Source organism: Egretta garzetta, unplaced genomic scaffold (genome assembly GCF_000687185.1).
Source record: "Egretta garzetta isolate BGI_Z169 unplaced genomic scaffold, ASM68718v1 scaffold88, whole genome shotgun sequence".
NCBI lineage: Eukaryota > Metazoa > Chordata > Aves > Pelecaniformes > Ardeidae > Egretta > Egretta garzetta.
In genome coordinates, this window is record NW_009260408.1 from 808,786 (window position 1) to 823,203 (window position 14,418).

Consider the following 14,418-nt stretch of genomic DNA (forward strand, 5'->3'; position numbering starts at 1 on the left):
AATTTTTGAGTTTTAAGAAATAGTGCAATAAATAAGATCTCGATCTTCATGTTTGATGACTTAGGAGTTAGTCAGTTGGACTCCCTGGGAAACTAAGGCTTTTGACACGGTCCCCCACAACATCCTTCTCTCTAAACTGGAGAGATATGGATTTGATGGGTGGACTGTTGGGTGGATGAGGAACTGGTTGGATGGTCGCATCCAGAGGGCAGTCATCAACAGCTCAATGTCCAGATGGAGATCGGTGACAAGTAGTGTATTTGCTCCTTCCTGACAGTTCCCTTTTAAATACCTCACAGTATTTGTTTCAGACCTTAAGGTGCGATAATATTGTAGCCACTGTGCAAACCTCCTTACAAAGGGTTTTCTTCTTTGCAGACAGTAATCACGTATTGTGTTTCTGAAATTACTCAGGTGTGGATTTCATGCTTGAATAATTCAGGTGGTTGGGTTTATTATCTCTCAGTCTTAAACCTTTCATAGCAGTGATGTGTAATCACCTTTTAATCTTGATTTTGTTGTAGGGCTTTTAATCCAAGGAAATGAATGGATTTTCCATTTACTTGAAACTGGAATAGTGTTAAAGCGGGGAACTATGCCATTCATCGCTTGCTGTCGAGCAATCTGAATTTTACCATTGTCCAAGCATGTGCAGTAGCATGGGCTTTATTATAGTGAGCTGTAACCTTAAAAGGAAGCCCACCAGTAAATCACTCTCTGACTTCAGACCTGGTTTTTTTTCCGAAGGTTCTTAATCATTCCCAAGTTTTGATGAGGGAAAAGTAGCGCTGTATTCTGACGGGAAACTATGCACTAATAGAAAATAGCTTACATACTACCGTGCCTGGGATACAGTTGCTGCGGAGAGTTCAAGGTTGTGTTTTTCTGACTTTTGTGTGCGGACTCGGTTAAGCTCAGTTATACTGTTGCGTTAACGCAGCCTTTTGCATTTACTTAAAAAGAGCAAGCTCTCCATTCAGCTTTGCTAGAACATGGAGACTCTCCGTATTGTGTAGAAGAATGACACCAAGGGAAAGGAATTTCCCTCTTCTCGGAGATCAGCGCTGCAGGAGCATTACAGGGGCAGCTTTATAGCTCTGCCGTCACTCCGTACAATGGAGAGGGCTCTGTCTGTCGGCTGAACAAAGGGCCTATTGTGCCCAGCTGGCTGAAGAATCTCTTCAGTCACCGTGACTCCATCACAGAAAATTTGGCTTACAAGAAAATATTGAGCACAAAGTGCGAAATGAGATGCCTGCGTCAGAATGAGTGATAGGGGGGAAGAACCGGCCAAGCTGACACAGCAGCTCTTTTTCTATTGTATTGTTACACGCACCCCATGTGTCATCTGATGGAGTGGTTTACTGCCTTTGGTTTCATAAGAAATGCGGTACAAAAACCAGAACCTAGAGTTTACTGTGAGGTCAGACCAGGAAAACCAGGCCCATCCAAATGTACGAAGCGACAGGGATCTCATTCTTGTCAAATTTCTACTGGTAGCCACCCACGCGCGTAGCTACTGCAGCTCTTACTGAGTTTCAGCTGCACCAGGTAAACATCAGTGTCATCTTGAAGGCATGATCTCAATTACTAAGGCAGCATTTCTCATACTGTCTCTGGCCGTGACCCCAATTCCTGTAGGAAGTGCCTTGTTTGTCTGTGTCACAGTTGCAGTTACTATCACTAATTTTGAGAATGTGTGTTTTAAGGCAACGTGCTTTAGCTGGATTTGATTCACAGCTAGTACCGTGCGTTTTAGTAGTGCCTGTGTAACAGGTTATGCTGGGTTACTGCTTCATAAGCTGTGTGAAGCTGGTACCGGTGGTAAACAGTAGCAGGCAAAGGGGAAAAAACCTGACTGTTTTGATATTGTGGCTATGGTTCAAGAAGCAATTGCTTCTAACATTGGCCTTTGTCGTGTACCTTTCTCTATAATGCCTCTGCTGGATCCTGACCCTGCCTGTTTTAACATAAAACATGTAGAGACATGTAGATACTGTTTATGGCCCCACATTTCGCTTGCTTGAGCAGGCTGAATCCTCACCAAGGATGAATATTTGTAAGATTTCATGGGGAAATATGAATTCACTTTACTAAATGCACTTTAATGAATTGCACTGGTTTGTATTTTCATTCTAAATTATTTTGTCACCTGTGAAATATTCTACATGTAAGGCTTCACCAAGGGCAAGTCCTGCCTGATGAACCTAGTGACTTTCTATGATGGAGTGACTGCATCAGTGGACAAGGGAGCAACCTATTGTGGTTAAAGGTGTCCCTGCTCGCTGCAGGGGGGGTGGGTTAGGTGACCTCTAAAGATCCCTTCCAACCTAAACCATTCTATGATTATCTGATTCAATTGCTGACTATAGGAAATATTCCAAAGCATTGTGAAATCAAATTGTAAGTGAAATCACCAATTTATTTATCCTCCATTGGTCTGGAATCTCATTGCCGTGTGTAGCTCTCCTTTTCTTCAACAAGAACCGTGAGCTGGTCAGACTGGCACTTCAACATTTTCCTCAACTCCAGCTGACAGTGCCCACAGGATGCTGTGTTAGGCGATAGCAGCTTCAGTTATAGGGCACTGCATCTTTACCTCTGAGGTCTAAAGTATCTGAAGTAGCTCTGTGTTATTTGTTGATTTGGACTTGGTGAAGCCTGCATGCATTCAAATATGAGAGGGCAAAAGAAACTATGGAAGAGTAGGAGTTTGCAGAATCAACTTGCATAGTTTGCATACAACAGACCTTCATAAATTGTAAGGATGTGACAAAATGAAGTATTCGGTCTTTCCATCATCTTTTTCTTTTTCCCCGAAGAAAATAGGGAGCTGCAGATACTGTGCGAGGTGTGATGGCCTTGCTACATAATTTTGTGTGAAATTTTCTCCCAGTAATTCTGAAAAAACAAAAGGGGCGGGAACAGCTGGGTAGTTATCTGGTATTAGTTTTAATTGGGACAACTTTGCTTATTTGAAAGAAATAAAAAAGCTATTTTCAGGCAAATACTGAAGAAATAATGAAAGCTTTCTTTCACTGGCAATGGGCAGTTTCATCTCCATTGGGGTGATGTAAGAAATGCCACAAAACAGAGGCAGAAGTAGATCGTGTTATGTTCTCTTAATCAGAAGCTGCTAACCTTCACAAATCCTCAGTATAAGCCAACCTTATGTGCTAAGGTTAAAATTCCTATTTGTACAAGTTAGAAACATGTTTCAGGGCTAACAGGTTTTCTGCTTATTGCTTGCATGGCAAGAAAATGTGGTTAGTGATCACTTGTTACGATTCTTCAGTTTCTTGTGGTCGAAAAGCACCTTTTCCACCAAAATGGTTGAAATTAATTTTTATTTTGACTGTTCTAATTGTGGACCTCCAAAGCTCATGGTGTTGTGATTTCTTTTTTCTACTCCTTTATTCTTTTAGCATTACATGCTGCTGCCCTTTCTGGCCACGTCAGCACAGTGAAACTGCTGTTGGAACATAATGCCCAGGTAGATGCTTTAGATGTCATGAAACATACCCCGCTTTTCCGAGCCTGCGAGATGGGACACAAAGAAGTGATACAGACACTCATTAAAGGTCAGCTGTTACGAACTTACAAACCTGTTGAGAGTTCTGGTGCTGTTTTCTGCGGGACTGAGAAATAATCAGCATAGCTGAGCAAGAGGTGGGGTAGGAAATTACTTCCCTAAAGCAGGTTTTGTCTGTACATACCCTTTGTGGAACAGCGCTAGTAAATGTAAAAGATTGTCAGAGCGTTGTGCAAAATGGCTAGAAGAGTTAAATATAACACTTTCAAAATGGGGGTAGTTCTTTTCGCAGCTCTTTTCTGTTCAAGCCTTTTCAAGTACATTCTAGTCTCTCAAACTGCCTCTTCCCCAGCAAGTCATTGTTTTCCTTTTTTTTCTCCAGTAAACAAGACCAAATTAAGCTTTCTTCTCTTTTGTGAGAAAGCATTTTTTAGGCTTCTTTGAAGACTTTTTGACTATTTAAATGAACCTTTATTTTTTAGTGAAGGTAAATCCTAAATCATTAATATTTTCCTCTGCTTAGTTTTTATAAGCAGTGTTTTATTTGTAGGCAGAAATAAGATTTAACAACATACACAGTTTTAGATAATTGTAAAATTATCTGAAGTGGAAGAAGTACAGTGGAAGAACAGTGGTATCTTAGATGCAAAATTCTGTGATTTTAGCTTCACAGAAAAGTTCTAAGTAGCTGGAAGCAGTCTCCCTCCTACCTGAGATACTATCCCATTTATGGACAATTGAAGAATCAAGGCTAACAAGTTGCAAGTTTTCCATCAACGAACCTTTCTTACTGAAAAGCCTGCTTACCTCTGTGATCCCCTGGGCACGTTTTAACCTCCTGTTCAGCTCTTCCTCCCACTCCCTGTGCCCTTCAGCTTTTGTAGATGCAAGAAGCTTGGTTATCAGAATCTGAGTTATGTTTAATTAAATATTTTATGGTATAGACAGTCACTGTTGCTGGTTGGTTCAAGTTTTTATATTTGTGGATTTTTATTTTTGTACAGAGTTTTTACATCTTACAAGAGCACATAGAGAAATTAATTATCTGCATAAAAGAGTCTTAGCATGCTTGAATTAAAAAAATTAAGTTTTTTTCAAAAGTAATTCTTACACTGAATATTTTAACTTGTCTGCTTTAGAGATTTAAAAAGATATCTCATCTGAAGTCTAATTTTCAAGAGTGATATTGTTGTTCAGAAATAAAAGTTTAACTGAAAATTAATAGGCCTGAAACAAATAAAAGCTAGGTTTTTCAAGGGCATTTGACAAATCTGGAGATTCTAAAGCATCTGAGAGGATACTCAGAAGCTTGTAGAAAAGTTAGATGCCTGGACCCTCACTGAAACTATTTCATTCCCAAATAATTTTGATTTAGGTTTTAGGATTTGAGTAACAAAGTTGAAGTTACTTTCAGAATTATTTCTCTGAATTGTCAGTTTAGTAAATAAGTTCTAGTTGAACATAAGTATTTTCTTTTTTTTTCCCTTTTCATTCAAACATATTTTCTTTTTATGTTCAAAAATGTGTTTATTGTTACAGGAGGAGCAAGAGTAGATTTGGTTGACCAAGATGGCCATTCGCCCCTTCACTGGGCAGCCCTGGGAGGAAATGCTGATGTGTGCCAAATCTTGATAGAAAACAAAATCAACCCTAATGTGCAGGATTATGCAGGTAGAACACCTCTGCAGTGTGCTGCTTATGGAGGTTATATTAACTGCATGGTAGTGTTACTGGAAAACAACGCAGATCCAAATATTCAGGATAAAGAGGTATGTTGTTCTTCACTGGGCTATTTAATTGACTTCAGAATAACCATAAATCAAAAAATTGCCCTTTTCTTCAACGTCCTTCTCTTTTCTGGAACATAGATGCATCTTTGCTGCTGTTTTATCACGAATGAAATGCATCCTGACATGATCTTCCCTATGGCTTCACTTCTGAAATCTTGAATGAAAAGTAGTGTTTTAATATGCAGCATGAATTGAAGGTTCATATTTTTCCATACCACTTTTGACTTTTCCTTGTCAAAGTGTGATCTTATGAGGAGTCATATTAGCCACTTGATTTCTTAACTTCTATCATTCCTCATTAACAGCTGACATGGGAGTGTGGTTTTATAGTCTGTAATGTGTTTCTTCAGCATAGAGAAAGTCAGATACTACAAGTGAGTTTTCACAAGAACTGCTTCGGTTACTTACCCACATAAGAATCCACATATGTATCACTCTTCCAAGTGAAAAAAAAAGAACACTGATTAGGTTTTTTTGTACTTCCGTGCCGTTATTCAAGCAGTAAGTGAAATTAGGAGCCAGAATAACTGCAACATATAACAGATTTCTTTGTTATATGACATAATTTCTCAGAATTCAGTAGAACTTCATCAGTCAAAAGAATTTTGCCCAATTTATTACACTTTTCTGTAGCTATTAGTTGTTGGGCAGGGATAATTCCAGGTAATGGAATTACCAGGTTTTTATTATGGGTTCCACAGAGCATGCTGGGGAGATTTTCCAACCTGCTACCAGCTCTGTATGGCGTCAGCTTGAGTACAGTTGAACACATCAGCTCCACCTATTTCACACAGAGACACTGCACCATGCTCCTCAACCCTTAGGGTTCGGGGGGGGCTTGCTAGCACTGAACTCAGAATGTCTTCATGTTTTTTTCTGGTACCCAGCCTTCTAGGTATTTCCTATATTTGGAGTTCAGAAAAGCAAGATGCAGACAGGAGGCATGGCCTGGAAGTGAAGTGAAGTGAAATATCTATGTTTTGTTGATACTAACAGAGCTTGAGGTATTCGTATTGTGGTTCTGTGATCCCAGTCCTGAGAGTGGTCATATCTGAGCTGGCCGTGTCGCGTGCAGCTTGAGAGTTGGACTTCTGCTTCCTGTGAAAGAAACTAGACTTCTGAAATCAAGCTCGTTTTGAAAGCACAACTGGAGTCTGTCTTTGTTGGCCTGGGCTGATAAGCTTTCCTCAAACTTCATCTGATTTTGATTTCTCTAGTAATTCTTTCAGTCTTGTCACAGTGATTTGGAGCAGCCTGGAAAACCATCTGAACATCAACAAGGGTTGATGAGAGCTGCTTCAAACCCGGGTGGCATAGCTACAAAGCAAGCAACTCTAGAGCTAGTCTCCTAATGCCAGTTTTCAGCTGCTTTAGGTGAAGAAGCACTAGTGTTGTAATCTTATTGAAAAAAAAAAAAAGTTACTTCATTTTTAAGTGCTGTATTCTTTTATTTTTATAAGGAAGTTTATTTAGAAGAATTAATTTGTCCTTCATGTCCAGAAAAGCATTGATTTACAGTGTAATTTATGACTTTTATTGTGGCATGAGAGAGTTTGGGGATAATACTTATTTTTGTTGTGTTCTATTGTTTACAGGGAAGAACTGCTTTGCACTGGCTCTGTAACAATGGCTACCTTGATGCTATAAAGTTGCTGCTTGGTTTTGATGCTTTCCCTAATCATATGGAGAACAGCGAGGAGAGGTATTGCTTGTCTGAATGCATTATTTTGTAAATTAGCAAAAGTGCTACCTACTCATTTAAATGTTCAGTGTTCAGGTATTGCCAGAGAATCGTGATCTTGTATCTAAAAGGAGTGGTGTAATCTTGGGCTTTGGTGTAAGCAGCTTTTCTAATGTGAAAAATCTCTTCTTTAAGTAAGACATTGCAACTTGAACTGTTTATACTTTTGAACCTTGAACTTACAGAGATTTCTGCAAGTGTTAACTGATTCTAGTAATCAGTGTTTGAAGTATTAAAGTATTAAAGATCTTTTTCATTTATATGAAGTTGACAGTGGATATGTATGAACAAAGGATGAAAAGGCATTTCTGCTGGTGTTGGAGTAGACTGGAATTTTTCTTTTCTATTTGGTAGGAATACAGGGAGAAGGAAGAGGATGGGAGAAATGTAATGTTATGTTTTAAAATAGTGATTACAAATTACCTGGTGGTTAACTGTATTCTAAAGGCCTAGCTTTAAAAAAAAAAATCCTCCTATAATCATAAAGAGATAGTACATTTGCATCTCTGTTCTTTGTCTTTCATTGACATATAAATAATAGTTTTTTAAAAGTGGTTTGGGTTGTGGAGTTTGAATTAGTCACCTGACCATGAAGATAATTACTAGTAGCAGAAATTTTTAATGCCTTTTCTGGAGTAGATGACCTCCTCATAGTTATAAATAAAATTATGATCAGTATGCCATATAAATTTGAATATTTCAACATTTTAAATAACTCAAGGACTTCAAACCCCCATATTTTAGTGCTGAATTTGAGACTTCCATACTTATCCCAGTTTTTAATTGCTTTCTTCCCCCATCATTTCTCTTTTGTTCTCTATTCTAAACCACTCAGATCTCTCTTCCTTTTCTGTCTTATTTTTTATTGAGAAACACGAATGAAAGTATAAGTAGTTCCTAATTAAGTATTGCCAATGCTCTCTTTAGTAATTTTTGATAGAAAATTAAATAAACAGTTGTAATTAAATTACTCTTAATAAGTAAGATTAAAAGCCACTGTTTTGCCAGAAAGGAGGCTGCTATTTTCCTTACTTTGTAGAAATGTACTAATGATGCTCAAATGTGAAGAAAAGACATTAGCTGTGGTTTTATTATAACAATTCAGTTAGTATCTATTTTTATTTCCCTTCTGGCATTAATATATGTTCTTATGTATAAACCTAGATTGCTCAAAATATAACTAGCAGTATTCCAAATGTCAGCCCTTAAGCACTAGTCCATGTGCAGAACAAAACAGATTCCCAGTATTTCTAGATAAATCAGTCTTTAAATATAATTCTCCTAAAAAATCTATATAGTGTATAAAATTGCACAATTGCCACTTAAACATGTAAACCCTTTTTTTTATTCTTGAGAGATTGGAAGTTTGGGAAGTGGAAAAATCAAGCCGAGTGTTGTAAGAAAGAGTGAAAATAACCTCATGGATATGGTTCATCTGTAATTGGATGAAATTGGTTTTTAACCAGTAACAATTTCACCAAAGAGTAAATTTGTTTTCAATATACCTACAGAAAGAAGCTTCCCTTCTTCACTTTCTTAGAGTACAATATGAGATACCAGTTCAAAATTCAAACATAGTGGTTAAAAACTAGGTTTGTGAAAAGATGGAGCTGAGATTGCATCTAGGATTTTAAGCTGCCCACTTACTTGCAGATATGGGATGAAGTGCCAGTCTGGAAGGTGGTAGGTTTATTGGTCTTTGCAAATTTATTTTGTAATCCAACCTGATGTCCTGGGTGCATCCCGTGATGCCAGGCCAGCTGCTGCTTGACCAACTTTGTGCTAAATTACGTATAACAGCTGATGGCTGATGCCTTCTTTGCGTGCTTTCCTGTGAAGCCAGCTTGATTTAGAAGCTCTCTGCTTTAGAGGTAGCCAGTGGAAAAGAAAATTTGTAAGAGGCTTTTGAACTGAGACAGGAGAGTAATGACTGGTTGTGAGGAGTCCATGTGAGCAGCCTTGAATGGGAAGTGTCCAGCAGTACAAACCCCTATTCAGATTTGATTTGAGTGATTTTTTTACTTTCAAAGGTAGCTCTAATGGAGTTAGAGAATCGACATTTAAGAATATGGGTCTTCATGACTGGGATCCGTAACATAGTAAATTGTCTTGGTACATACATGCTAGTAGCATAAAGCTTACTTTGGTATCTTTTGTACCTGTTAATTAAAATATTCAAAACTAGGTATACTTTAAAAATGTGTTTTTTCTGAAATGAAGCCCCTTTTGAAGTTCCTATTCCTGGGTTTTCAAAAATCTGTATCTCTTTAAATGCCATCAGCAACACACCTTGACATACAAATTTTCATGTTATGTCATTGTCTTTATTCCTGCAGACACTTCAGTTCAGATACTGTTAATCCTTGCATCAAATCATTGCTGCATGGCAAGTCCAATTGTGCTTTCTGTCTATTTTTCTTTGCTTACCAGCATTGCGTCCTAGCAAGTTACCATCAAGAAGAGGCCTAATTTTCAAGATTGCATGCATTGACACTTGCTATTTGATAGTCTTGTATTACATGGTCTTGATTATGGTTTGTGACTGATAATTTTCAGTCACTAAAGGTCTTTGCCTAATGTTTCAGTGTTGGTGAGGGAGGTATGTAACTTTTGCTCCTGTGTTGACAATGGGAAATTCGTGAATTATTTTTAAAAGGGCTTAGGCATCTTTGACACCATTAAAAACCAAAGCCATTTAATATTTTTAGCACCTGTGTCCATCTGAAAAAAAAACTACGGCTTCCTAGTGCTTTAGAAAAAAATTATTGCTTGATGCAGGTGAAATCCTGCTGCTTGGTCAGTCGCACTGTCCTCAGTCATTGTTATAGAAGCTAAGCCAGATTTGACAGTAAATCTCTAGAATGTAAATTCATATGGAAATAACATAAAGTTTTAACTTGCTTTTTAATTAGATTATATTTCTATATAAGAACCTCAATAACACCTTTTTAAGATCATTTGCCTAAAGCAGTTAATTCTATGGATAGGGCTTCGGAGGATTTTGATCTGACGCTTCACATAGTTTGCTCTCTCCCCCCTCCCCTTACATTAGGAGACTGAAATAAGCCTTAAACATAGTCATAGTGTGTAGAATGGGTAAGACAGGAAAATAATATTAAAAAAAATAGTAGAACAGCCTACTCAAAACAGTGTTTGATCTGTCTTCATACTAGAAGCTGCCCTATTATGAAATGAAGTAAATGGTTAGAATTCTAGTTCAATGATAATTGTTGTGGGTTTGTTTTGTTGGTGGTTTTTTTTAGATATACTCCACTTGATTATGCCTTGCTTGGTGAACACCATGAAGTGATTCAGTTCATGTTAGAACATGGGGCTCTGTCTATAGCTGCCATACAGGACATCGCTGCTTTCAAAATTCAGGCGGTCTACAAAGGATACAAAGTTAGAAAAGCTTTCCAAGAGAGGAAGAATCTTCTAATGAAACACGAACAGCTGAGAAAAGATGCTGCTGCCAAGTAAGTCTGAGACTTGAAACCTACTCCTGCAAATAGACATTTGTTATAAGTTTGTATATATCAGTGTATGATTTTATCTGTCACTCATCATTTATTGTTCCTCCTAGTAAAATTCACGAAACTGTAGGAAGCATATAATGGATTTTTTTCCATATACCTATAAATGGAAATTATTTTCCAGATTTTTCATATATATAGATGTGTGTGTGTGTGTGTATATATATATATATATCAAGCTTTATAAAATATACAAAGCCAAGGCAAAATACCAAAAGCTGAGAAACTAGCATGTTAGCATCCATGAATCTTTACCTGGTATTCTGTATGATGATAAAAAGGCTTGGAAAACATTAAGCTCTCTAAGGTAATGGAAATAATTATTGACCTATCAAGTCTTTGATAATCAGTTTTGAAAAGAAATTAATAAGTAGATGAAGAAAAAATAAATAGGAAAAGCCTGGTTTAATAAGGCTTAACTTCCTGTTTCACAGGGGAGGTTGTGCTTTTCTAGCAAACCAAACTCCTGGATTTTATTTGCGACTTCTGTCTTGGCAGTATCATTTTCTGCACTTACATTTTCTGCTCTTGAATTAGAGTTACCATGAAATCACTATATTAGATTATAGCTAACTAGCATATGCAATTCAAATAGTTATTTGTAAAATGTTGTCGTGGTTTAATCCCAGTCGGCAACCAAGCCCCACCCAGCCACTCACTCTCTCCCCCTGATGGGGTGGGGCAGAGAATCTGAAGAGCAACAGTTAGAAAACTCATGAGTTGAGATAAGAGCAGTTTAATAATTGAAATAATGATGATGATGATGATGATGATGTGATTATGATGACATATTATGATGACGTAATGGAAAGGAAAACACAGAGAGGGAGGATGGGAGGACCAAAACCCAGGAAAAATAAGTGATGCAACCACTCATTACCCACTGACCAATGCCCAGCCCATCCCTGAGCAGCGATCACTGACCCCTGGCCAACTCCCCCCAGCTTTATATGCTGAGCATGACATCATATGGTATGGAATAGCCCTTTGGTCAGTTTGGGTCAGCTGTCCTGGCTGTGCCCCCTCCCAGCTTCTTGTGCACCTGAGAGAGCATGGGAAGCTGAAAAGGCCCTGACTGGTGTAAGCACTGCTCAGCAACAACTAAAACAGCAGTGTGTTATCAACATTTTTCTAATCCTAAATCCAAAACACAGCACTGTGCCACCTACTTGGAAGAAAATTAACTCTATCCCAGATGAAACTAGGACAGATGTGTAGGTTCAGGCTGAGTTTCTACCCTATTTAGATGACTTAATGGTAGCAAAGTGGTGAAATTCTAAAATCAGAAGGTACATAAATGATCATCAAAATACTCCGCTTTCTTGGGCTTTATCCTTAAGATTCATAATATGAAGAAGAACAAATTAGTACCCGGTTTCTCTTGAACAAATTGATTCTGGAATGAAAACTCATAATAGTCTGAAAAGATTTCTGCATGATTTTGTAATATTATTTCTGTAAAGAAAGGACATATGATTAAACACAACATAATTAAGGCACCTACAGGTATTTTTGTTGTGTTCCTGTATCACAGACAAAGTCAGCTGCACTCTGCTCTATTTCAAATTCAGTAGTTTGATGCTCTGCATAACTGGCCAGTCTGACCTTCATTGGGTTTGAATGCTACTACTGTGCTGGTTAATAATTGTTAATGTCCAGTAACAGCCAAAGTCAGAAATATCAGATAATCTCTTGCTCACATCTTTAGATCCTACAGTTGTAAATTGCAGCCCTGCTACTATTTGCTTTTTCTGCTGAAGTCAGTAGAAGTCAAACCCATGCATTGAGAAGCTGCCTTTGAAAATACCCCAAATATCTTATGTATTTCTTTTTAATTTGGAGAACTGTGCTTCTTGCTGTGTGGTCACAACTGACTTTACCAAATGAGGTAATTTTATTTTTTGTGATGACAGTCATTTTTAGAAGAATCTCTGATACTCCATCTAGAAGACTAAATGAAAAAGGATTGCCTCATGGAAATTAGGGCGTGTTTTTATAATCATTTTCTTTTGTGAGTTTCTGATGTACTTTCTGAAACTTACTAAGCTGTTGTTGATTTGTTTGAAAACAATAGAAAGAAATTCTGTGTACCAAATACCATAAAACCAGAATTAAAATACAATTGGAGTGTGCAAGCAAATCAAGTTGTCACATAACAAATTTTATTTAATTGCAATTTTATGATCTGTAATAAACTGGAGGGGACATTATGTTGTCATCATTCTGCATACCCATCTGTGCATTCCACAGCTAAAATTGGCCAGGGTGTTGCTACACAGAAAAAAACTAACATCCCTACTGATGTTTAAAAATCTGCTCTCCAGATAAAAGTAGACATTTAGTGGGAATCCAGAATGATGGTGAACTCCTAGATTGAACATCCCCCACCAACTATTTCAGTGTATGTGTTTAAAACTTGCTTTGTAATATGTTATTTTAGAGGGTCTCACTAAATAAATCATTGTAAACATACAAACTGTAAAAGAGCAAAGAAAGAGTTGGCCCACAAGTGATGCTAAGAAAGCTGAAGTGTTCTGTCTTTTTTTGCTTCAGTCTTCCTTAAATGTCAAATGATGTCCATTAGCAAACGGAATTCACGCTGGTAACAAAGAGCAGCAATGCGGGCTAAAATACTGAAACATCAGTTTAGAGACTAATCAGATGAGTGAGATGCTTTCAGATCAGCTTAGGCTGATTAAATTCATCCTGAGATGTTTAGAAAACTCTGTGATATAATCTTAAAATGGTTACCCTTAAAAACTTTAGGAGGACCGGTGGGACTGGAGAATTCACGAAATGAGCAAAGCATCTGCATTCTCAAAGGGGAAGAAGAGTAGACAGTAGACCTATAAACTTCAGTCCCAAGAACCACAGAATCACTGAGGTTGGAAAGGACCTCTTGAGATTATCTAGTCTATCCCTGTTCCTGCTCAACCAGGGCCAGCTACAGCAGCTTGCCCAGGGCCATTTCCAGTCAAGTTTTCAATATCTATGCAAATGGAGACGCCACAACCTCTCTGGGCAACCTGTTCCAGTGTTTGTGTTCAGATAGAATTTCAGGAGTTTTAATTTGTACTTATTGCTTGCTGTCCTGTCAATGGGTGCCGCTGAGAACAATCTGGCTCTATCTTCCTCATTCCCTCCCATAAGGTATTTATAGACATAGATGAGATTCCGTCCTGAGCCTTCTCTTGTCCAGGCTGAATAATCCCAGCTCTCTCAGCCTCTTCTCATATGAAAGATGCTCCAGTCCCTTAAGCTTCTCCATGGCCTTTCACTGGACTCATTACAGTAACTCCGTACCTTTCTTATCCTGGAATGAGTAATCAAACTTGTATGTATCTGGAACATAACAAAGCAAGAAGTAGTGGCTGGTCTGAATTTGCTAAACCAACTCAAACCAACTCAATTTTCTTTTGTGACAGAATAGCAAGTTTTGTGGCCATGGAGAAACAGTGGCTGTCATTCTGACTTGCCTGAAGTTTTTGTACTTTCTCATGTGCCATTCTCATTAGCAAAGTAGGGCAATGTAGCATGAACTAAACTGCTATGAGATGGGTGAAAACTGCTTGGAAGAATGTATGCAAAGAGTAGTTCTTAATGGTTCAACTTTAAACTGGAAGTGTATTTTGATGAGAATTTCACATAAATCCATCCTGAATCTGATACTATGCAGTATTTGCATTTAAAAAGTAAAATCTTAAATTTGCAAATAGCATCAGGATGCAGAAGACTGTAAGCACACTGAAGACTAAATTGGACATCAGAATGGTATGAAAATACATATGAGAAATGACTGAGGAAGAAATAGGTAGCTAGGTA

The 14,418-nt window shown here is 37.8% G+C and overlaps 1 protein-coding gene across 4 annotated transcripts in view; it reads left to right on the forward strand.

The window, feature by feature from the left end:
• Positions 1-14,418, forward strand: part of INVS (inversin) — a 95,229-nt gene that overhangs the window by 61,727 nt on the left and 19,084 nt on the right. For all 4 annotated transcript variants that reach the window (XM_035898995.1, XM_009643488.2, XM_035898996.1 and 1 more), the window contains 4 exons: positions 3,426-3,581; positions 5,072-5,301; positions 6,918-7,024; positions 10,327-10,539. In XM_035898995.1, coding sequence (XP_035754888.1) covers positions 3,426-3,581; positions 5,072-5,301; positions 6,918-7,024; positions 10,327-10,539 — 706 coding nt within the window. The remainder of the gene's footprint in view (positions 1-3,425; positions 3,582-5,071; positions 5,302-6,917; positions 7,025-10,326; positions 10,540-14,418) is intronic.